This window comes from Pseudopipra pipra, chromosome 6 (assembly GCF_036250125.1).
Source record: "Pseudopipra pipra isolate bDixPip1 chromosome 6, bDixPip1.hap1, whole genome shotgun sequence".
In the NCBI taxonomy this organism is placed as follows: domain Eukaryota; kingdom Metazoa; phylum Chordata; class Aves; order Passeriformes; family Pipridae; genus Pseudopipra; species Pseudopipra pipra.
This window is the reverse complement of record NC_087554.1, coordinates 32,033,421-32,057,782: the sequence shown is the minus strand read 5'-3', so window position 1 is coordinate 32,057,782 and position 24,362 is coordinate 32,033,421. Positions and strand designations below refer to the sequence as shown.

General features: G+C 36.7%; 1 protein-coding gene across 2 annotated transcripts in view; it reads left to right on the top strand.

Annotated features, from left to right (window-relative positions):
- EIF2AK4 (eukaryotic translation initiation factor 2 alpha kinase 4) overlaps nt 1–24,362 on the top strand; it is a 36,985-nt gene that overhangs the window by 2,153 nt on the left and 10,470 nt on the right. For both annotated transcript variants that reach the window (XM_064658415.1, XM_064658416.1), the window contains exons 3-31: nt 979–1,081; nt 2,174–2,347; nt 3,147–3,227; nt 3,686–3,834; nt 4,243–4,358; nt 5,746–5,903; nt 6,320–6,855; nt 7,199–7,308; nt 7,847–8,004; nt 8,341–8,753; nt 9,483–9,552; nt 10,686–10,769; nt 11,962–12,084; nt 12,533–12,637; nt 12,877–12,934; nt 13,626–13,705; nt 15,168–15,269; nt 15,944–15,994; nt 16,992–17,228; nt 17,823–17,898; nt 19,486–19,607; nt 20,058–20,107; nt 20,199–20,367; nt 20,857–20,973; nt 21,372–21,437; nt 21,984–22,154; nt 22,668–22,802; nt 22,930–23,037; nt 23,814–23,942. In XM_064658415.1, coding sequence (XP_064514485.1) covers nt 979–1,081; nt 2,174–2,347; nt 3,147–3,227; nt 3,686–3,834; nt 4,243–4,358; nt 5,746–5,903; nt 6,320–6,855; nt 7,199–7,308; nt 7,847–8,004; nt 8,341–8,753; nt 9,483–9,552; nt 10,686–10,769; nt 11,962–12,084; nt 12,533–12,637; nt 12,877–12,934; nt 13,626–13,705; nt 15,168–15,269; nt 15,944–15,994; nt 16,992–17,228; nt 17,823–17,898; nt 19,486–19,607; nt 20,058–20,107; nt 20,199–20,367; nt 20,857–20,973; nt 21,372–21,437; nt 21,984–22,154; nt 22,668–22,802; nt 22,930–23,037; nt 23,814–23,942 — 4,051 coding nt within the window. The remainder of the gene's footprint in view (nt 1–978; nt 1,082–2,173; nt 2,348–3,146; nt 3,228–3,685; nt 3,835–4,242; nt 4,359–5,745; nt 5,904–6,319; nt 6,856–7,198; nt 7,309–7,846; nt 8,005–8,340; nt 8,754–9,482; nt 9,553–10,685; nt 10,770–11,961; nt 12,085–12,532; nt 12,638–12,876; nt 12,935–13,625; nt 13,706–15,167; nt 15,270–15,943; nt 15,995–16,991; nt 17,229–17,822; nt 17,899–19,485; nt 19,608–20,057; nt 20,108–20,198; nt 20,368–20,856; nt 20,974–21,371; nt 21,438–21,983; nt 22,155–22,667; nt 22,803–22,929; nt 23,038–23,813; nt 23,943–24,362) is intronic.

The window sequence follows — 24,362 nt, the reverse complement described above, 5'->3', positions numbered from 1 at the left end:
CTTTGGCACCTGAATTGGATGTAGTCTTTTGTGCGATGGAGAATAACAGGGTCAGTGCAAGACTGCAGCCCCAATTTGTAGCTTGCAAATACATGAACACATGTTCCTATGTTAGTATCTGAGTGCCCTTCTTATACTTCAGCTTGTGACTCTTTCAGCTGACGCAAACTGAATCTCCTTTTTTAAAGCCATCTGCTGTCTTAGTTGTGTCTGCTGTCCTGTTTTCTGCTGGAGTAGTCTTTTGGAAGAGTCCTCCATAGAGAATGTGGAAGGAGTTGCAGGTGACAGCTTCCCCCAGGATTTTGGGTTGGCAAGTGATTTCTGGGTTAAAAGTGTTGCTCTGTGCCCAGTTTTCTTTCGTCCGTATGCCACTGATAGTGTCCAAAGCATAACTCCCTTCAGTCCATCCATTTATGCTGTGGCATGTATGGTGTACAAGGGAAGTGCTAGTCCTTACTAAGTGATGGCTCAGTTATACCCTATAACAAAGGCATAACAGCTGAGACAGCATACCTACAGACACTTTGCTTGATCACTTTATTTTAAATATTTTTTAAGTTTAGCTGATATTTATTTATTGCATATGTTTTTGGAGGTTTGTGTAAGCTGTATAGTGGTGATAAATAAATTTTAAACATCTGTTATGCTAGTAATATTTCAAAAGGCTTGTTAAGTAAATTACTAGTGAAGAGCTGAATTATAAGATTCTGCAGGGTTTCTTTGGTAGTTCTACTGTCAAGTGTAACCAACAGGTAATCTGCAGCCAGAAAATTTGATGGTAGAGAATATGAAACAGTATTTCTGGCTTTATGTTGTATATGTAATATTTATATTCTGTTTATTTGAGCATTGACTAATTGCCAAGTGACTACAAACTCCATTTCTTTTCCCTCACACACTGTTTTTATCAATATTCTGTTGCTTTTTCCACTCAGTTTTTCTAATGAGGACTTTTATATGTTTGTTGCTGTCCTTCAGAGTTCCTGAAATACAATTAAAAAATTCAAAAGGCTTATCAAATGAGAAAATAAATGAACTAAAATCCAGATTAGCTGAACTGGCAAAACAGTGCCGTGGAGAGGTAAGAGCTTTTCACTTTCTTGAGAAGTATACTCCAGACCAAATAGTTCTAAAAATTTTTGGTATAATATAGTGGAATACATCCACATTGGAAGTATAAGTTGCATTGCTCTTAAGGAAAGAGAGACTGTCTTTCTTAAGAATGTTTCTAATTAATGAAAGTTCAGACTGTGGATGCTCTTGAAATCCAGTGCCATGTTCAAAGGTTCATGTTATTAGGTTTAGAGGTTCTGAGTTATTTCACAGTATGAAAAGCAATACTAACTCTTAAGAGCTTTCTGCACTTTTCAGATTAATTTGAATATTGTAAGAGGCCATACCTGTTTAAGCAAACAGCAATTCCCTGGGGAGATTTTTGAATGGGATCTTGTTCATCTAGTGCTGAACTGAAGGGATGGAGACCTTTCTTCTAACACGAACTCAACACTTGACTTCTGTGGCTGTAGCACAATCACTCCATGACATTGTGCCTTTTTTTCTACTGTGTTTAGGAATAGCAATACTTGAGTTTCTCCTGAATTGGATAAAAAGAGAAAGAGAAACATGAAGCATAGAACTTTTATCTATTTTAAGAAATTTTGTAAGTCCTCAGATATGTTTAGTATTTAAAATACATTTCCATTCTTGTTGAGGCTGAAATGATTCAAAGAATTACTAGCAAGCAAAGAATTCTTGGTGAAAACAGTGTTTATGGTATGTTTCTTATTGCTGTTTGGAAATGTTGCAGGTGAACACATTTGAATAGCTCCATTTGACTTTTTAAAAGTGAGAAATACACAGCAGTGGATGTTATATGCTGAAATGGGATACTATTTTGCTTTCAATTTCCTAAGGCTGTCAACTTCAGAGGTTTGGCAAGGACTGCCTGTCATTCAGTCTTGCCACATCAAGTCTTTTTTCCATTTGAATACTACTATTTTCATTGCCAATTTTTCTGGAGATACTTCAAAAAGAACTGTTTTAGCCAGGTACTGTTTTGTTCATTCTGTTCAATAACCAAAAATTTCCTCAAATTTTTCAGTATCTTTGGAAGTTGCTGATGTGTTGCTTTTTTGAGTGGGTGTCATTTGGCTATGTGATGTGCTTCTTTCAGGTGATGATATTTGAACTTGCCGACCATGTACAGTCATTTCTCAGTGAATATAATAAACCACCTTCCAAGTCTTTTCATGAAGAAATGCTAAAAAATCATCAAAAAGAACAAGAAAGATTAGCTCAGGAGGAATTGCGTAGGGCACAAGAAGTTAAGAGAAGAGAGGAGCAGGAGGTAAGAGAAGTCAAAGTATGAATAACCCTGTATTCTTAACATAATCATGATTTGAAAATCATTTTGCATAGCGGTGCATTTTAGTGAATTATTAATTTGTCAGACCTGTCAGTATGACTTGACCAATATGCATTATATGAACTATCTATTGCTCTAATTGTAATATTTTAATTATGTGCTTTTAACCCTGAGAAATCTTTATGCCTGAAACAAACCTAAATGTTGATTCCTGATGCTGTGAAAATTGCTTATCAAGAGGACCTTATACATTTGCTTACACTTGTGTATATAGTAAGTGCATTCCATCTTAAACTAGGAAGTATTAGCCATCCAGACAGGTAGTCATACCTTCTTTCACCTGTTGGGTGACTGGAATGTTCACTATGACAGACATCTCTAGAGAGCAACAAATTTAATCTAAAGAGACCTGAGACCACCTACATCCTTCACTAGAAATGAGGTCTCACAGAGGCTAGTAGTGTGGAGTCTCCATACTGTGAGGAACATGAATAGAATAGCTCTGGTTTTGTTTTAGTTTATCCCTCTGTCTTTTTTGTGTATGAAACTTTATTGTTGGGTCTGGCAGAAGTCATTTGCCTATAATTCCATTCTCCTATGTGCTGTTAACTTCCTTAGGAGAGCTATTTTGACTTCTCTTTTTTATTCTTGTGACATCCACAAATCCTCTTTAATACTTTAGAAAAATCATCATAGCTCTTTTTTTTAAGCCAGGGTAAGATTTTAACAGTTGCATTGCATGTATTGTTCCATCTCTTAACAACACCAAAATTCGTTTCAGCAACGTGAAATCCTTAACGAGATTCAGAGAAGGGAGGAAGAGAAAAGAGAAGAAAGAAAAAAGAAAGAGATTGCCAAACAGGTATTCTTTCTAAGCAGGCGTGCAAAAAACCATTGCAATAAGTTCTTCCCAGAACTCTAATATATGCTTGTAAAAATTTGAGAGACTTACATGACTAAATTTTCCTGGACATCTTTTTCTCATCCAGTGCTCCTAATAGATCTAGGTTAAAATAGGTTCTTGAGGATACAGGTTTTATTTTAGAATATACTAGCATCTTAAGTGTACCAAGATATTTTCAAACACACATAGAAAAAAGTTGATATGTTAATGTTTCCAGTTTCTTTCGATTCTTGCTCATGGGCAGTGCTGAAAGGTACTTTCTGAAATCTCAGCACTTTTTTCCTTGCCCTCACATATACATTTATTATGAAAACATTAGTGATCTGGGTGCCTTCACAGAATAATAATTAAGTACTCACATATTTTGAAGATAGGAGTGGATTCTGTACTTATTTGGTGTCTTTCCTGATTTATAGGAACGTTTGGAAATAGCTGCTCTGACAAATCAAGAAAATTCTCACAGTAGAGACACTGCAGGATATAAAGTTGCTTCACGCTTAAATGGGAGCTGTTTGGAACATGGGGTGAACAGTAAACACCGACCAAATTCAACTGGACGCTCAAAGTATGTCAGTTTGCATGTAGATTTTTTAGATTTCAAAGTGAAATTTGAAGGCAAGGGAATAGTGTGTCATGTTCATCTGTTCGTTTTGGTCTCTTCCTCCCCTGCCCTTTCATTTGACATGGTTTAACTAATTCATGTGCTCTGGATAACTTTGGATCTTTCCAATTTTTAAGGTCTGTATTCAACTCCTGGCTTTAAATACTGAGACCCAGTGCAGCATGATGTTGCTGCTAAAATACTGGATTTCTAATCAGACACGTATTTTTGCACTAATCCATCTTTGAAATTATCATTGGATGAAAAAGTCTCTGAAAGCTAATCCTCTTGCAGAATTAATATATTTAGGGACTAGGACATGTGGCAATACTTCTTTTTGAGTTGGAGAAAAATGTTCTGTTCACATTGCAGACGAGAACGACAGCTTTCTGTTAGTAATAATGAAGAACCACCTGGAAATTATGAAGTTTTGAACTTCAGCACAAGTGGTGCTGGACAACTTACTGTCCATAAAGGAAAATGTCTAGGTAAGCAAAATTACAATTGTAGCTTGAAATACTGTTTTTGAGACTGCCTGTTTTGGTTTTTTTGGGTGGTTTCTGTTAATGAAACTTCCCTGTCCGACCGTCCAGGGGGCACTCTGGCAGTCGCTCTAGCACCACCTGGGCTGGGACTGAAGTGCCTTTGCAGCTACACACCATACACTTACACAGTCAGACCAGGTTTCCTTAACAGCTCCACCCCAGGTTTCCCATGGCAGAGTCTCAGATGTCCAGATCATCAGAATAATTTAATCGTGGTGCAATAACTAAATAACAAGATTGACTGACAGCTGGGCCACGGATCCCTGTGCCCTTTGTCGTGCAAAGGTTGGCAGGTCACAGGCTCTTGCCTCAGGCTTGGGCTCCTGCCCCCCAGAGCCCAACCTGCAGCTCCACTGCAGCCACACACCCAGCTACCTGCACTGAATGTATTCTTTAACAGTTTGTTTATTAACTTAAACAATATTAACAGGTACAAGCAGCAAGGATAGAGAGAGTGCTATAGCAGATTGTGATATGTCACAATAAGAATGGGAGAGAGTAATAGGAAAAGTTAATTTGTGGTAAATGTCTCATGTTTTTCTAGACTATTTTAAATAAAAACTTGCTTCTCCAGGTATAATTACATAACTGAGTAGCCATAAAAAAATCAAACTACCCTCTCAACATTTTATATTCTTGACATAACTAAATTAATACTGGAAACTATTTGCCTTTAAATTTAAATAGCTAGCTTGTCAGATATACGTGGCTACCAAGCAAGAAGTTGCATCACATGTTAGCTTTCAGTAGCATGTGAAACTGCTGATAAGCACAGGGTTGGAAGGGCATACTTGCTCTCCTTCCATCGCTGCTGATAGCAATGGCATAAAAGCAGTGGGTTTAGCAAAAACAGTCACCCTTTCAGAGCTGAAAGGCCTCCATGAAGTGCCCACATGAATGGACCATCATATGTTTTCACTGTTTGTTTTCAACACAGCACTTCCGCAGTGGGGGGATGAACAGCCTGAAAGTCTCTGAAGCAAGGAGAATTTTATTATTTTGCAGTTCGAAGATGAACAATTATGTTACTGTGTGTAGAGTTTGGCATTTGCTAAGTAGGAAGGTTGTTCATGTATTAAAACTTGAAATTCTTTAAAATATGCCACAGTTTTTTTCCCATGTAGTACTGCTGCATAGCATTCAGTCTCATCAGACCTGATACTTGCCATACCTACTGTATAGATATGGATATTGTTTAGTTGTAAGTAGATTTATATTTCTGAACTTTGGAAAACAGGCTTACTGATATTTATTTAGCATTTGCAGGAGCTCTTGTCAAGTCCTCAGAAACAAAAGAAGCCATGTTCTTCTTCTCTCTCTTTATGTACAGGCAGGGATGAACAACTTGGTAAATCAGTCTACAATGCCTTGGAAATTCGCAGTGGAGACTTTGTTTTAATATATGAGTGGGTTCTACACTGGCAAAAAAAGATGGGAAGATTTCTTACAACACAGGAAATAGAAAAGATTGAGAAGTCTAAGAAACAGGTAATGCCTATGTTTTGCATTTGGCTTAATCAAGATTAGGTGAGGTTCAGTGCTTTTCTTGAGGCTGCTAGTCTATATTAAACTTGAGAGGGTGGTAATGAGCTTTAAAATGCTAATGTTTAGAGTATCTGCACAAAAGAAGATGAGTATATGGGGTATTCATATAAATGCAAGAAAGTGTGTTTGCAAGTATGCATAAATAAAATAATAAAATATTAAAATTCTGAAGAAAGAGGGAATCAAGCTTACCTGTCAGAAATCGATGCTGTACCTTCCCCTTGTGTACAATATTTCCTTTTTAGAAAAGAACGAGGATGTTATATATTTTGTACATATTTTGTATATGTTATATATTTTAGTAGTGGTGTGTTCACAAGATATGACACAATGCATGTTATGTTGTGTTTCTCTACCAGCTTCAGGGTGCAGAAACAGAGTTCAGCTCACTGACGAAGCTAAGTCACCCAAACATAGTACATTATAAATGTATGAACCTTAAAGAACGGGACGATTCAATTGTGGTGGATATTTTAGTGGAGCACATAAGTGGTTGCAGCCTTTCTACATACTTACACAAAGAGACTCCAGTTCCAGTTGAGCAGTTGCGCCATTATGTGACCCAGATCTTGTCAGCTCTCGACTACTTGCACAGTAATTCAGTAGTGCACAAAGTTCTTTGTGCTTCCAGTGTCCTGGTAGATGCTGAAGGCAACATCAAGGTGACAGACTACAGCATTTCCAAGCGCTTAGCTGATATCTGCAAAGCAGATGTTTTTGAGCAAACCAAAGTTCGTTTTAGTGAGGATGGTCTTCCCAACAAACCTGGAAAAAAAGGCGATGTGTGGCGTCTGGGCTTGCTTCTGCTTTCACTCAGCCAGGGCCAAGTAACCAAGGAATTTCCAGTTGCTGTTCCTACCAATTTACCTGCTGACTTCCAAGACTTTCTGGGAAAGTATGTTTGTTGCATTCATGTATTTGTTTGTTTGTTTGTTTGTTTTAAAGATTTGAACAGTTGTTTTAAAGAACAGCTAAGCCCTCCTGTGTTGCTAGTTGTAGATTTTAGAGATGAGGTGTGCTGTCTTATGGCTCAGGCTGCTAATTGGTTTTTGGGAGAGTGTCTGGTGCTCTCTTTTTCTCTGCTTTGCCACCGTGTGTGACTGTGAATAAGTCCTTTAGTCTGTCTTTGCTTCTTATTCCTATCAGAATGATACAGGTGATAATTTCTTAAATATAACGAGAAGTCTTTGAACGTTTACGCCTGATATAAAATAGTTCTATCCTTGGTTTCCTAATAGGTGTGTTTGCTTGGAAGATAAAGAGAGATGGACTCCTCAGCAGTTGTTACAACATAGTTTTATAAACATTCCACGAATAAAAATACCTGTAGCTGAAGAAAATCTAGATGGTAAGGAACTTGGTTCTTCCCATATTCTGCTAAATAAGTGGTTACATGCCTGCAATAACAGAAAAATTGAGCTGTGCTACAGCTTCACAAGGCAGCACGAGTGTTTTACATGAACTAACTTGAAAGCTAGTGTGGTCTTTAACTTCTCTATCCATGACTAGCTGGGGTGGACTGACTAATGTTGTTTCTTCAGTAGAAGCAGCTTGTGCTTTAATGAAAACTGTAAATTCATCCATGTCCTGCATGGTGTCAATGTAGACCTAACTTTGTCCTTGGAAGATGGTGTTCCAATGAGACTTCTTTGCTTGTCATGTTCTTAAAATCATTTCTTTGTCTAGCGTAGTGTTAGTAATTAAAAACTGTATGAAGGTTTATGCTTGTACCAGAACTTAACTCTACACAGCACAGCACTTCTGTATTCTAGGTTTTAGTTGCACTTGAAGTTATTTAGTTTTTATCTCCTTCGTGGTACTTACTTGTCAGTCCCTCGTGCCTTATCCCCATATTACCACGGGTGGTAACTTTGTCTTCATTACAGATTCAGCAGGTGTAGATTGCATCGAGACAGTTATACCCAGCAGTCAGATATCCAGTGCTTCATTCTTCGCAGAAACACAGAGACAATTTTCACGGTACTACAATGAGTTTGAAGAGCTAAAATTACTTGGCAAAGGGGCTTTTGGAGCAGTCATCAAGGTATGGTATAAAAATTATTTCCTCTAGAATCCTTTCTGGGGGTGTTTGTTTTCTCTGAAGCAAAAAAATAAAACCATGCAAACATTGAATACATTGATCTGCCAATGTGCTCTCTGTAGTGTGGTTTTTATCTAGAATTGAATAGGCTGAAAAGTTTTGCAAGAAGTTTCTGGGAATCTGCGGAGAAGCCTGTCAGAATGGGGAAGCTTGCATTTGAATTGTAGTCATTTTCCAGGTGGAAGGAAGGCTTCCTGTTTCATGAAATTATTCCACTTCTGGCTCTGCTTGGTAAGACCTTTGTAAGCATTTGACTTTAGATTAATTTAAATTTTGCAGGTAAGAAATAAGCTTGATGGTTGCTATTATGCTGTGAAACGTATTCGTGTAAACCCTACCAGCAAGCAATTTCGGAGGATTAAGGGAGAAGTAACGTTACTTTCCCGCTTGAACCATGAGAACATTGTGAGGTATTACAACGCTTGGATAGAGAAACATGGAAGTCCTGTTCCCGCTGTGTCATCATCTGAAACAATCGAAGAGAGAACAACACCCCCCAAAGCTGGTCTTTTCATCCTTACCAGTGAGGAGACAAATGATGTGGAAACTAATGCTCCTCCTCCAGTTTTGACAAGTTCAGTTGAGTGGAGTACTTCATGTGAAAGATCCTCCAGCAGCAAATTCAATGGAGCTGATCAGGAGTCCAGTGATGACGATGATGACGGTGACGGCGTGTTCTCGCATTCATTTTTGTAAGTAGGCTTCAGTATTGGTACTGTCAGGGACATGAACAGAGTTCATTTTTCCAAGTTTGTGTCTTTTACCATTCTTGCATCTTTTGTCAGAAGTAGTTCACTGCATTTTTGTTCTGTCCCCTTGTTCAAAAACAGGGGACATCTGCCAGCAGTCAGGTAGCCAGGAAGAGGAAAATTTGTTGGTCTTTGAGGAAAATTTTAGTTTAGACTTCATGAAATTTCTTATTATTTGTGCCAGAATACATGACTGTTTACCTTCTGTTGGACTGTCTTGTCCAGCCTTGAGAGTAAGGGGTTTCTAATAAACAATAACAGAAATATTACAGATCTTGAAAAATACCAAACTTGCCCTTTCTTTCTTGTTTTGGTTTTTACTAATGTATTCCATACCTTCCTCCGTGTATGGTGTGGCTCTTTCACAGTGACTTTTTTTTTTTTTGAAGCAAGTTTATCTCAGTTTTGCTTACTGCATATAGAAATTAAATTTTACTGATGCAAATATGTACCTTCCCTTTTAGAGACTGGGCTATCAAAGGAAGTGTTGCTTTGTAAGCAGGATACTTTTCTGGGTATTGTTTTCTTTTGCTTTTTTGTTTAAGGGATCTAGTTCTTCAGCAGAAGCTTAGATTTTCTTTTTTCCCCCCACAAAAAATTTCCAGATTTCTTAGTAAATATTTCTTGGTATGCAGAACTTTTGGGGTTTTTTTTCTATCTCTTTTTAAACAGGCCAACTACAGATTCTGAAAGTGAAATAATTTTTGATAATGAGGATGAAAACAGTAAAGGTCATTCCCCGGTAAGTATAAAGCAAGTAAAAGTTAAAAGATCATAAAATAATCTTTGACAAACTAACAGGTCAGTTAGGAAGTTTTGTTTTACTTCTGATGTAAGTACAGAACCATATAAGGTGATTTTCCGTTAGAGTAGATATTGTGCCATTGCGAGCTGCATTCCATAGAAATCGGTCTGATGCAGCTAATCTGGATTCTGTTTCCTGTAGTCTTCGTTGAGCTAAATGTTAGTTTTTTTTAGTCATGAGCCAGGTTATTGCAAGTTTAACACTTCATTGCGTACATGACTTTGGATTACATGGCCTTACATCATCCAAACGTTGAAATTCTGTTCTGCTTTTAGATGCTATAAACCAATATATCTGCTCATACTATCCACTTTTTGAAAGTGGGCACAATACATATTACTAGCAGTCAAAAAGAGGGCAAGTCTGTATAGCATTTAAGGTTTTAGTTGATTTTCGGATTTTGTGTCACAGCACTGTATCACTAGAAAGTTAATGCACAGTTTTCTGCAGCATCTGGAATACGTCGTTGCCAATCCTGATGATCTGTAACATGCTCTTATTAAAGCTTCATCTTCTTCCTCTTTCTGTTTTAATGTACATTGGCATGAGAATATTTTCGGTATAGAATTTAATGGCAAAAGAATGCACTGCTATATTATTAAACGTACATATTATTATATATATTATTATACATACATATATATTGTATATATACACACCGTATCAAAGCTGTTAGTTGAGGGTGGGGGTTGCATTATTTATCAAGCAAGCTTTGTATCTTTTAGTTTCAAATTTTATTTTTTTTCTTTTTTTTTAACATGACATGGATTGAAATTTAGGTTTCATCTAGATCTTCTGGAATGCTTTGCCTCCAGTGTCTAATGATGGCAAAATGTTACTCATTTTCACTTTGAAAATGAGAGTTTAGTCACACCTGGTTTTCTGTTTTATTTAGAAGCAGTGGCATTACAAAAATGTCCTTATATTATTTTGCTATTTTTCAAAACTAGCCATAGAAGGTGAATTCTCATCAATGTGTTCCAGCCATTAAAAGATAGTAGTATGCATAATAAAAAAGTCTGCACAGCTTCCTGTAGCTAACTGTTCTGTTGACTTTTATTGTGATAAAGAACGAAGAAGGCAATGAAAAGAATAGCCATGGAGGAGAAGACAGGACACCAGTCATTCAGACAGTGCATTACTTGTACATTCAGGTACAAACATGGTTGTGTTTTCAGATAAAAGGATACTGTTTATTTCAACCTGCAAAGACTAGTTGCTGGTTTTCACGAAAAAAGTAATGACCTTTAAAAACGCATATGAGTAAGTTCAATGTTGTTTTTGCAATAGACTGGTTTTCTAAAGGCTTGGCTGGTGGAAGGCCCTGTGCAGTGCACATGGCTTGTTATGCCTTCCAGGGCTCTGTAGTTGTGCCTGGAGAAAGCAGTTTTGTAGCGCCATAGTGCATATTAGGATAATTGTTGTTGCTTGTGTACGAGTAAAAGCTGGCAATTCCTGACCTAACCATAGAACAACCCAACCAGCCAACCTTTGAGACCATGACTTCCAAAGCACTACTTTTCCTCGTGCTTGTTGTTTGTTTAGAATATCCGTTCCAATCTTGTAATGCTGTAGCTGGTGTTCCTCAGTTTGGTTATGGTGTTAATTCCCAATGTGGAGTTGAAATATACTGTGTTGGATTCCAGAGGGGAAGTTGTCTTTCACAGATATGAAAAATTCCTCATTCTTTTCAATGGCACAGTATTGTGTATGCACTTTATTTTAATACAAAACAGTAATCTGCAAAGCCATTGTGTGGCTCTAAAGTGGACACAAAATGAAATTCCCGCAGGTTTGCAACTAAAGGCTTTACTACTGCATCTCCTTTGTGTTAGGAGTTAGATCGTTTCTGGGAAAAGTCGATTATCATAGCTAACTGTTCTGTGGTGATGTGCAGTTTTTTATAATGCACTTAATGCTGGAGGTTGTCTAGAAGGAAGATACAATTAAATGGAATTAGATTTTAATAGGCTTGTTTGCATGCGTTGTGTATATTCATAATATAAAGAGTTAAGGTGCCAAGTAAAAAAAAAGCCAGAGATTCTTTTGAGTTTGGGTTAAACACACATTATGGCTTGGCTGTTTTCACCTTGTTAACATTTATGTTAGAGAATATGCTACTCTGCAAGCTTATACCATTGTTCGAGAAAATGGAGTAGGACCCAAAAGTGGATGTATGTTTTCTAGCTAAAAGACAGCTCTCAGGAAAATTCCAAACAGTTCCATCCTTTGGGGGTACTACTTGCTCCCGAACCATGGCAGTAATATGCTTACTGATACAAGTTTCTGATAGTCTGTTGTCTTGACAAAACTGTTCTTCCTTCCCTCTGTCCCCTATGTATGAAGATGGAATATTGTGAAAAGAGCACATTAAGGGACACTATTGACCAAGGGTTATATGAGGACACCAGTCGACTTTGGAGGCTTTTCCGAGAAATTTTGGATGGGTTAGCTTACATCCATGAAAAGGTTAGTAAATATGACAGTTATGACATATCCATAATATCTGTGCTATGCCTCTCTCTCCGTGGGTTTCTTAATATTCAGTTTGGGGCATTTATTAAGGTTTTTTTCTTTGCCCTTTGCATTATTAATCTGTTTTTGGGATTTCAAGTATTTTATGTTTAAACTTGAATTTTATAATGAACCACTTCAGATTTTACCCATTTGTCAAAAAGATTTTACTGTCTTTTAAAAACAACTTGTTAGATAGCTGGTAGCACTGAAAATTGTTCCTAGCTTCTGGGCTACAGACTACAGTCTGTCTGCAAAATTATTCTTCAGTGACTTAGCAGTAGACTTCCCTGTAATAGAAGTATATAATATGATTCTCCAGTCTATTACATAGAGTTTTATTTTTAATTATGTTGATTGTTTAATATTCTGTGGGTCTTTTTTTACTGTCCTGCTGTAACAGGGAATGATCCACAGAGACTTGAAACCTGTGAACATCTTTTTAGATTCAGATGATCATGTGAAAATTGGTGATTTTGGTTTAGCTACAGATCATCCAGCAAATGCAGTAAGTACAGCTTGAAGTGAATGAAAAAACTCCTTGAATATGGTGATGAAATTACATGAAAGGTGAAAATAAAACACAAAGTCCAATGAGCATGATGTTTTTATACTGTGAATGCCATAAACTTGTTTAAATTTCTAAGGTTCTAGAATTAAACCATGTACTGCCAACCAAAGTGGAAAGAAAAGCCAACAGAAGTGTTTCATGTACTATTTACAATATGTCTGTTTCACTGATTTCAGATGCTCTCTAAACAAGAGGAAAATCTCTCCGATGGTTCTGCTATGTCTGACCCATCAGGTTAGTTTACACTGCAGCTTTTTCTAAATTATTTTAAGCAAACATTTGTATTATGCAGTCTTATATACTCTGTTAGAACTTCCTTTCGTTCTTTGAAATAATACTTTTTTTAATTGAGGCCAGGGACAGGACATATCAACCACCAACTCTTGGGTAGATATATTACATATAATCTGGCAGTTTTGCCCGTTATCTAAAAATTAATTTGCTTCCACTGCTGGCCTTCTGCCACAGATCAGTGCTTTCCTCTGGTGAGGTATATAGACATCCTGTATATCTGTTCCATCTGCACTTCTGTTCTCTTGCCTATACAGGACAATTTCAAGACTTCCGGGTCTTTTGGTTGGGTTTGGGGTTTTTTTTTTGACACTGTTGAGCCTGTTTAGAGGCTGAGTTTTGTGTTTTGGGAAAACTTTAGTACATAGTATGTCTTAAGATGAGTGATGAGTGTAATGGAAATGAAATTTCGTTGTAGCATTTATGTGCTGACTTACTACAAATCTGTATGGCAATAGATAGGTTTATCTACTGTAGATTGACATGCGAAGTTTGACTGTCTTGTTTTGCCAACTGTTCTCAACTGGGTCTCTCTCAATAAGGACTGAGCTCCAACCTAGAAGAAAGAGGAGGTTTTTTTGATGTAGCATTTCTTTCCCACTTGAAACTCATACTCTCATCTTTTGCCATGTAGGTAATTTGACGGGGATGGTTGGCACCGCACTGTATGTCAGCCCAGAGGTCCAGGGAAGCACTAAATCTACATACAATCAGGTATGATTTGAGTAGACTTAATAAAAAGGTAGCATGGAATCTAAGGTGTACCAGGTATGATTTGGATCATTCCTCCTCAGCAAAGGTGAATTCAATGTGAAACAGGGTGTGGTGAGATTGCTGTGATAATCGGGGGAATTAAATGTTCCTTCAAGAGGAAACCAAGGGTAGAAGGATGTGGGCAAGCCAATTTTTCTGCCTGTGCTGTGATCATGACTGGATGCAAGGAACTTCAAGTTGAAAGCATGTAATCATGGAGGACCTTTATAACTGAATAGGATAGAAAGCTTACAGTCTTTAGTTAAGGCAAAATGTCATCATCAAAAGTATATATTGCTCTTCTGGATTTCTAGACTGTGATTTGGAAGGTGGGGGTGCATTGTTTTTCATCAAAGAAAATCCTGTTTATATGCAGAGACAAACTAAATTTTAAAGCAAGAATGTTTTCAAAGTGGAAGTCATAGAATCATAGAATGGTTTAGGTTGGAAGGGAGCCCAAAGATCACCCAGTTCCAACAACCTGCTATGGCCAGGGGCACCTTCCACTATACCAGGTTGCTCCAAGTCCCACCTAACCTCGCCTTGAACATTTTCAGTGATGAGGAATCCACAACTTCTCTGAGCAACCTGTTCCACCCTCACAGTAAAGAATTTTTTCCTAATATCCAATCTAAACCTACTCTCTTTCAGTTTAAAGCCATTCCCCCTTGGCCTATCGCTAAATGCCTTTTTACAAAGTCCCTCTCCAGCCTGCTTGTAACCCCCTTTGGGTACTAGAAGGCTGCAATGAGGTCTCCTCGGAGCCTTTTCTTCTCCAGGTGAACAATCCCAATTCTCTCAGCCTTTCCTCATAGAAGAGGTGCTCCATCCCTTTAATCATCTTTCTGGCCCTCCTCTGGACTTGTTCCAGCAGGTCCATGTACTCCTTATGTTGGAGGCCCTGGAGCTGGATGCAGTACTCCAGGTGGGATATCATGAGAGTGGAGTAGATGAGGAGAATCACCTCTCTCGACCTGCTGGGTCACACTGCTTTTGATGCAGCCCACGATGAGTTTGGATTTCTGGGCTGCAAGTGTGCACTGTCAGATCACGTTGAGCATCTTGTCAACCAACATCTCCAGATCCTTCTTAGGGCTGCTTCCAATCCATTCTCTGCCCAGCCTGTATTTGTACTTGGGATTGCCCCAACCCATGTGCAGGACCTTGTACTTGGCCTTGTTGAATTGCATGAGATTCACACAGGCCTGGATCTCAAGCCTGTCCAGGTCCCTCTGGATGACATCCTTTCCCCCCAGCATAATAAATAATAAAAAACCCACAAAAAGATGCACAAAAACCCCCACCATTCTCTCCAGTTGTAATACACCATGAAATTTAACCTAAACATTTTTTTTTCCTCTGCTGTTCTTTGGAGAATTCATTGTAATGTGTAAGTTTTTCTTTTTTTTTTTTTCTTCCTTAGAAAGTGGACCTGTTCAGTCTGGGTATAATATTCTTTGAAATGTCTTACCATCCTATGAATACTGCATCAGAAAGGATCTTTGTTCTTGGTCAGCTAAGGCTGGTAAGTACACAGATATGAAACGTAATAATTCTATGCATCAAATAGTTTGTTAAGAGAAGTAAAAGCATGCAAAACATAACAAAAAATGTTTCCATATGGAGTGCTTAAAAACAAAGTTTGCAAAACATACATTGAAAAGTGAAGAATAAAATTCAGGCTGGCACTGACCCACAGCAATAGTGGACCAAGGGTTTGACTTGATCTCAGAGGTCCCTTGCAACCCGGCTGATTCTATGATTCTATGATTCCTTTAATGTGCTGGATTCTAATGGTATTGCCATCAGTCACTGTTCCATCTGTGAAGCTAATGTTTATAGTAGAGAATATTAGAGGTGTAAATGTCAGATAAAGGCATCACAGTTTTAGTATACCTAGGTTTAGGCCTGATGGGTCTTTCTCAGGAATCAGTTGGTATTTTAGTCGGTAAATGCTTGTGATTATGAGTTGTATTTTCATTATACAAAACAACATTAAGGCATTCTTTTCCTTTTAGCTATACAAACTAACTTTGCAATGTGGGGGTTTACTTGTTTATTTGGGTTTTTTTTTTGTTTTTCCACGGGCAATGAAAATGCTTTGTTTCTCTGTATAAATATGTAGAACTTAAAAATAAGACTACTCTGAGCAAGCTGGACTGCTTGTTGTAATTCGTATGTGAATTTTGTTTTTGTTAGCCCACTATTGTATTTCCCAAGGATTTTGATGAAGTCAAGCATGCAAAGCAGGTAATTTTGAAGATATTTTAACTATTAGGTATTCCCTGTCAGGAAACATTAGTTATGTTTTTTTCTTCCTAATTGCCCATTTAATTCCCCACTTAATATGCTCTGCCAAGTTCTTACATGACATTAGAACAAAGTAAGGAAAGAAAATCTCAAAAGAGTATTCTGAGTTGACATGGAAATATATTTACCCACAAAATTCCCTGAGCACAGTCATAAAGAAATTTAGCATTCACTGGCACACCTTTTAAGCTCTGAGAGACAATTTTGACTTTTTATGCTCAGAGAAATGACAGCTTTAAATTGTTTAACTTTTAACCTAATCTATTTGAAATAAATCTGTGTCACATAACAGAAAAAGATGTGCAAGCTCAATTGGCTGCTCCGAGCTTGAAAGAGCTGCCAAGAGCTGTTCTGGATGCCTCCATGGCAGAGTGTTGAAATAATAAGTGTAATCTATTTTGGACCATCTAGATAGCTTTTTCCTTGTGCTGGTCAACTCTTTTGTTGACCATTAGTATTAATTTTTTGTCTGTTATGCTTGTAGAATAGCAATCTGCATGTTACTAGCATCATAAAAATGTTTCCATCTTGTACATTTTACAGAAATATGCCAGGAAGATTCCCCCTTCTTTAATATTTGTATCTCTCAAATCTTTGTTTTCATGCACACAATTCTGCTTTTTCATAACTTTGTAGAAAAAGAGATGCCAGAGCTAGCACACCATGGAACAACAAAGGATAAGGATATTACATATTTTGTCAATCCAGAAGGCACATTTCTAATAATTTTTGTAGTTTAGTAAATTTATTCAGATGATAATAGAAGATACTTAGAGTTTAATAAGCAGATAATATGCACCCCAGAGATTCAGATTCTGCTTTTTTTTGTCCCCTGTAAAGTCTCAATTTTTTATTAAAGTGATGTGACTAAGATTTGTTGTAAACACTCTAATTTACAAAATCTTTCTAATCTATAACATTTTGATATAATTTGTAGAGATCAGTTATTACATGGCTCCTGAACCATGATCCTGCAGCACGACCAACAGCTGTGGAGCTGTTAAAAAGTGAACATCTTCCACCACCACAAATGGAAGAGTCTGAACTCCATGAAGTACTCCACCATACCTTAGCAAACGTGGATGGCAAGGCCTACCGGACCATGATGAGTCAGATATTTTCACAGCGTATATCTCCAGCAATAGACTATACCTATGACAGTGATATGCTGAAGGTTTGTAGGTGTTGGGGGGATGCATGGGTTTGGCTTTTTTCCCTGTGTTGAATTTTAAAAGAATATGTTTATATGGATAAACTCTAACCTGTTTGAAAGAATTGCATTGTCTCTTAAGATTAACCTTCACCTTGGTTCCCATTTAAAACTATGATCTGTACTGTGTGGGTTTGAATAGCCACTTTGCCTTTGAGCCTTTCTTCAGTGAAGAAACCAGCAGTGTTTGTAGCAACTAAAGCTTTAGTCCAGATGATTACTTTCTTTACTCTGAATTGCTGTTAAACTAGTGGTACTTCCATCTGATTGCCAACAGAAAGTGTTGCCTCTGACTGTTTTCTTCCCTTTCTAATCAAAGTGATTCTTCTTGGTTTAACTGCTCTTAAATATTTCTGAATCTAAAGAAATACAAGGTAACACAGTACAATAATGCTTTGCATAGTTCTAGTTATTTATTATTATTGTAAGCATTGCAATTTATTGTAGTGGGACAAGGTAGCAGATTGTTTATTGCCTATATTACCTGGAATGATTGCCTACACAGAGTGTTCATTGCATGTGAATTATATATGTACTTTTTATTTGTGATGGTTTCAGGGTAGTTTTTCTGTTTGGGCAGCCAAGATACAGCAGCATGTATGTGAGATTGTCAGCCGGATATTTAAAAGACACGGTGGGTGTGTTTACAAAAGTCATTCATTTCATTTTTTGTGATTGAGTGGATTTCGGAGAATGGAATGGTTTTACTGCTGTAAGAGGAGTCAGAAAGTATGTTCAATAGCTGCACATCATTTGAAGTTTTTATAATACTTTTTATTGTTATTTTGTCATGCCAGTAATAGCTACTTATATCAGATCTGAATGATTCACCTTTTCTACAAAAAGAACAGTGAAAATCTTAATTGTGTTTTTGAATGTACGTGGTTGTTCTGATAAGTCAGTATGAGCTTTTAAGGTAAGGAAAGTTATGCAAAATCTAGATCTGAATATAAGGGTAGTTCTAGAGTGAAAGACCAAGCATCCATGTAGTACCATAACCTCTCTCTGAACATGGCCAGAATGGGAAAGGCATAAGAAAGAATGTGGAAACAGCAAGCATATAATGGTACTTTCAGTAATACTACTCTTGGGAATGCCTTGCTGTTCAGGAACTTCCTGAGCCAAAGCTGATGCTATGATGTTTAGTAGTCTTCTGTTTTAATTTCCAGGAATCTGTCCAGTCATTAGTAATAGTATTTGCTTAAATTTAGTTTTTGAAAGGAAGAAAATTTATGCAGACACTGTCACACTTGCAGTGTTATAAATTGTGTTGGTTTATAGGTGTTCAGGATACTATTTTATATGAATATAGAGACTTATAAAATATAAACTGTGAGATTTCTTAATATATCATAAACTCATTAAACATGATTAATATTTGGCAATACGGAAGAACAGGAAACTAAGAAATGTGAAGTCAAGAAATAAGTTGCTCTCTCCCCTCCACCTCTTTAAAGCTTGACAGACTTTGGAAAGTTTGTCAGCATTTTAGAAACTGAAATGTTTTCATTCTTTTGGGAAAAAAGGGGGGATACTTATATATTGTTTTTTCTATTAGATTGTATCTGCCATCTGTAATGGTTAGAATAATTTCTTTCTATATGGGGCTTTTTCTTTCTAATCTAAAAGTTTATGTTGAAATCTAATTGAAGACATGAGTTAAACTTCTATGAGAATTACTAGGGAATTTAAAACAGGAAAATATGTTTCAGTAAGGTTTCAGTGAAGATGAGATTCATACAGATAGATGGTTGCAAAACACAGCCAGAAAAAAGAAGTATTTGAGGTTTTAAAATGATACATAAACACTTCTAGTATGTTTTTAAGACAGCATTTGTTCTATATGGAAGTGCCTCTAGACCAAAGCAAGTACCACTGGTAACTGCAGAGGTTCTCATCTGTTTCCTATGCATGCCTTTGTGAAAGGTGGTGTTTAAAGAGGAATGGCAAGGTGAGGATTCAGCTGGGCTGTGGAATTGGCAGTCTCCTCTTTTACTCTGTGGGCTGCCTGCTGAGTCTAAGAAATATGCGAGATAAAACATCTAAGTTTGTTTTATGCTTTTGTTTAAATGTGGAAGAGGGAAGTCTATTAAATACACTTAATGTAATTTTTAAAATGCATGGATTTACATTATCATGCCCTGCAAGGTTGTTCATGAACTTGTAAAAAGCAGATGTTACTTCTGAAATGAGAGAATAGTATCTTCTGATTTTTATGCAGGAGCCATCAAGCTTCATACTCCGCTGCTAATGCCCAGAAATAAGAAACTATATGAACATAATGAAGCTTCATATTTCATGGATCACAGTGGGATGCTGGTAATGCTTCCTTACGACCTCAGGGTAAGTAGTATGATCTCTGTAGGCAAAGCTTGGTTTGAAGTGTGCTACGATGTTTGCAGATTCCTTTGATTCGCTAGTTACAAATTTGGTTTAGGCTTATGCTTCTTCTGACTGCTGAAGTAGTGTACCTTTCTGTGTCTGGTCCTCTACTCCTGTTTTTTACTCCTACTCTTTACTCCAGTCATCAGCTGGAGCCCTGATGACATATTGAAGAAATAGACTTTTTTCTTTTTTTTTTTTTTTAAACATAGGTGAAAATAGTGTTTTTATTTAAAACTTGCAGCAAGGATGATTAGATTAATATTACTTGGTTATGGCAAGTATTTAAGGCATTATATTACACATATGAGAGTACAAGTGTAACTGCATGGTAGTAGTTCGTCTCCAGGTACAGAGCCCAGTCAGACTGACTGTTTTGTTTCAACAATTTGCATGTATTTTGTTTTTCAGATTCCTTTTGCAAGATTTGTAGCTAGAAATAACATATCAAACTTGAAAAGGTAAGAGACATGGAGGTGATGTTTTGCACGGATACCATGCTTTGACAGTGACTCCTGAAGAGGTTGATTCATTCTTCAATGTTTTCTTTAGATACTGTATAGAGCGAGTTTTCAGACCTCGGAAGTTAGACCGCTGTCATCCCAAAGAACTCCTAGAATGTGCATTTGACATCGTCACATCTACCGGAAATAGCTTTTTGCCTATAGCAGAAACAATTTATGCCATTTCAGAAATCATTCAAGAGTTTTCAGTGCTACAGGTAGATTGTCTGATCAGCCCTTTTGCTCTCTTTCCATCCTAAAAATTTAATCTAAGTAGATATTTAGTCTCATGTATTTCAAAAGGATACTTCATTTAACCTTCACAAGTACACTTTCACTTTTTATCGATAGTCAACTCTAGAACACTGTCATTTAAATAAAAAATATCTTTTGTAGGTAAACTTAAAATGAAGCATGGGTTTATGTGCAAAAGAAATAATAATTGAATCCTTTACAGTGCCATTGAAATAATGTCTTTTTGCTGTCACGCAAGTGATTATTGTAGAATGGGACAGGACTTGCCATTCTTTAGTTATAGATGGAAGGTAAGGTAGTGAAATAAGAGGTTTGAAGTTAGTTTTGAACTATTACTAAACGTTTAGGAAGCCTCTTTGTTTTGTGTGGGGTTTGGTTTTTTTAAGCAAAACACAATGCAATAAAACTTGCCTTTTTCGTTTCTTTCTTCTTTTTATTTTATACTTTGTTAGGAAAGAAATTACAGTATTTATTTGAACCACACGGCCTTACTGAAAGCTATACTTTTGCACTGTGGGATACCAGAGGACAAACTCAATCAAGTCTACATCATTCTATATGATGCTGTGGTAAGGCATTAGTTATTAATCTAATTTCTGTAATCACCACTGTAGAGTATCCTATTTTGTGGAGCTGTCTAAAAGCCCATTGCCAGCATAACCAGGGGTATCCTGTTGATACATAAAAAGGCTGGCTATCTTTGGGCTGTAAACATAGAATAATTACTTTTCTGTTACTTCTGGGTTGGGATGGTTTAAGATGATTTTTTTAATGTATATTTATGAGAGAATTATTCACCTGTATAATCAAGAACTGGCAGGCTAGTCAATATAAACTTTAAAACTTATCTTAATATCAGATTGGTCTTTTCTAATTTATAAGCAGAGAATATAGATGAAATTCACTTGAATAGGTACGTAATGCATAAAATCCAATAAAATGCCATTTGAATCTGTTCTTCCTGTAGACTGAAAAGCTAACTAAAAGGGAAGTGGAAGCCAAATTCTGTAATCTTTCTCTCACGTCAAATAGTGTAAGTAATTTTAATTCAATGTTAATTTCCCTTTAATTTGCCATAACTCAGTAATATTTTATTGTCTTTGTAATTTAATCAATGAGAGTAAGAAAAATAACCTGTTACTTGTGCTGTTCAAAATAGACCAGTCTCTTTCCAAGTAGTCTGACTTGGTTCTCTGTTTTCTCTGGAAGTCAGTATCACAACTGTTCAGGTTTCTTCTTTAAACAATTTTTTCAGTTGTGGAAACTAATACCATCCTGTACGGTGGTATTTAGTAAAACAAACTGAGACAGACTTTAAAAAAAATTCTGCAGATGTTGATGAATGTGCATAAAGAGTTGAAGTTAACTTCTGGACACTCTGAGACTTGTGTCTGTCTATTCCTTTCCTCAACTCACTAGGTAAAAACAGGCTTCTAAGCAAAACAAACAAAAAAGGCAGATATTTTATTCTCACAAATATAAAGCCAAGTCTTTTTCTTTTTTTTTTTTTTAGATGTGACCTATTATGAGCACTGTCTGTGTTCCTACATGTGTTTATAATTTTATTTTTCCATTTTAGCTTTCTCGACTCTACAAATTCATTGAGCAGAAGGGAGAAGCAAGTAATGTATTTCCATTTTTAAACACAATGATAAAACAAAAGCCAGGTGTCACTCAGCTCTTGAAACATGGCATGAAGGATTTAGAGGAAATCATTGGTCTGTTAAAGCATCTGGGAATAAAACTTCAGGTTTGTAAAATACATTAATGGATTTACAGGCTGCTGGGCCTTGTAATTTGCCAGGAAACAAAGTAATGATATTTTAGAACAGAAAAAGCACATCAAAGTGTCTTTTGATGGCCTGTGATAATATTGACCTCTTCCAGTCAGAAGTCTGTGGCTTATCTTCTATAAAATGACAGACTTCTTTTTCCCCAACCAAGACTGAAGACATTAGTTAGAGCATAAAGGAGGGGTTTTATTAAATTTTAAAACAAACTGTAAATATTTTAAAAATAGAGAAATCTGATGACTACTAAAGGCCTCCACCTTCCCTGAGGCTTACTGTTTGGGTTTTGTGCTGTAGGTTTCTTTGGATACTTTAAGATTAAAGCATCATTTCCTTGTTTTTCATAGTATTTTAAATTTCTGGAGATAAGGAGTGTTTCCATATGTCTTCCTTATGCAAAAACAGTGTTTTCAATTCATGTTGCTAACAGGAAATTAATTATGTATGTGCACATACTCATTTTTATTTTACAGATTTCTATAAATCTGGGACTCGTTTACAAAATACAGCAGCACAATGGTATTATCTTTCAGTTTGTAGCATACATCAAAAGAAGACAAAGAACCGTGCCTGAAATTCTTGCTGCAGGGGGCAGATATGATCATCTGGTAAGTGCTCATATCTTTTAACGAATTTAGGTTTATTTTTTTTAACCCATGAAAAAATGGGAAGCCTGTTTGTCGTTTTGCCAAGATAACTATTTGGTCTTCCATTTTGTTTTTGTCTTGTTTTGAGATTCCACAATTTAGAGGGCCACAGATGGTAGGACCAGTTCCTTCAGCTGTTGGAGTCAGCATAGCTATAGACAAAATAACTGCTGCTGTTTCCAGTGTAGAGGATTCTGTAAGTCTTTTTTCTGGGAAGTGGGGGATTTGTTTGTTAACTTCTGACAGTCGTTAACTTAATTGTAGCTACAGATGGGCAAAAAATAAGACGTTCAGATGTGTTATAAAATAATACCATACTGAAATAGAAGGCAGACATCAAGATGACCTGTTTTCTTTTGTGTTTCTCTTCGTAAAATTATTTAGTAAAATGAAAGTTAGGGGAAGAAGGGATCTTCAGGCTTACAACGTTTTATTTTTGATTTAAATGTCCCATTTTTCTTAGCCTGTGTATTCTTTCAGATGGAAGAGTACAACTGTAGATATTTAGTGTTACTTTTCCCCTACTTCTTCTACCTGTATAAAAATATAGAAGGTGGAGATGGAAGGAAACTTTAAGAATATGGACTACTTTGTACAGTGTCAAACAACTTCACTTGGTTGTGGAATGTGTATTTTATTAATTTTTCTTTATAATGAACATTGCTAAGCCAAGTGGGAAGGAGAGAACAGAATAGGCTGGAATACTTTGCAAGCTGAGGCTGTGAAGATGCTTTGTGTCAAAGATTAAGCTTCAGTGACTTTTAAACATGCTTAGGTAGATTGTAGCTCTAAAAAGAGGTGAATCTAACCCCCTTTTTGTTGTTGGTTTTTTGGGGGAGTTTTTTGTTTTAGTTTGATGCATTTTGACAAACACTGATATATTTATCCTTCTTTGTTACTTTAACTTCCTTATGAAGGGGAAAAGGTGGTCTTGTGACTAATATTGTCTCCTTGTTTTTACTTTCCCTTCAGGTTTCTGTCAGTTCATGTGACCTGCTGGTCGTAAGTGTTGGTCAGATGTCAATGGGTAGAGCTATCAATATTGTTCAGAAACTGTGGACTGCAGGAATTCCAGCCGAAATAATGTATGACTGGTCCCAGGTAGAATTTCTATCTCCATGTGTTAACTAACCGTATTTTTGTTCTCTAAGATAAGTGCAACCAGAGATCATACTTTTTCAAGTTTGTTTCTGGTTTTCTGGAGTTATGGACTCATAGTACTGAACATGTAGGGTGCTATTCAGCTACAGTGATGTTAAGTCTCACTAGCCTTGCAGCATTCTTCCAGAGGATTTAAAAGCTCAGTGAAGGATCCCTCAATTAATAAATTTAATATTTAATAAAGGGCACATCAAGAACAGAATGGTAGCATTAACTTTTAAATATCCAGATGGCTGAAGACTTATCAGATACAGAGGGAATACCAATGTAATTCTGCTGTTAGAAAAACGGTTCTTGAGGAGATGTGTGGTTGGAGGAAGAGAGAGTGGCAAGCTGAGTTGTGCTCTTTTATCTCCAGTT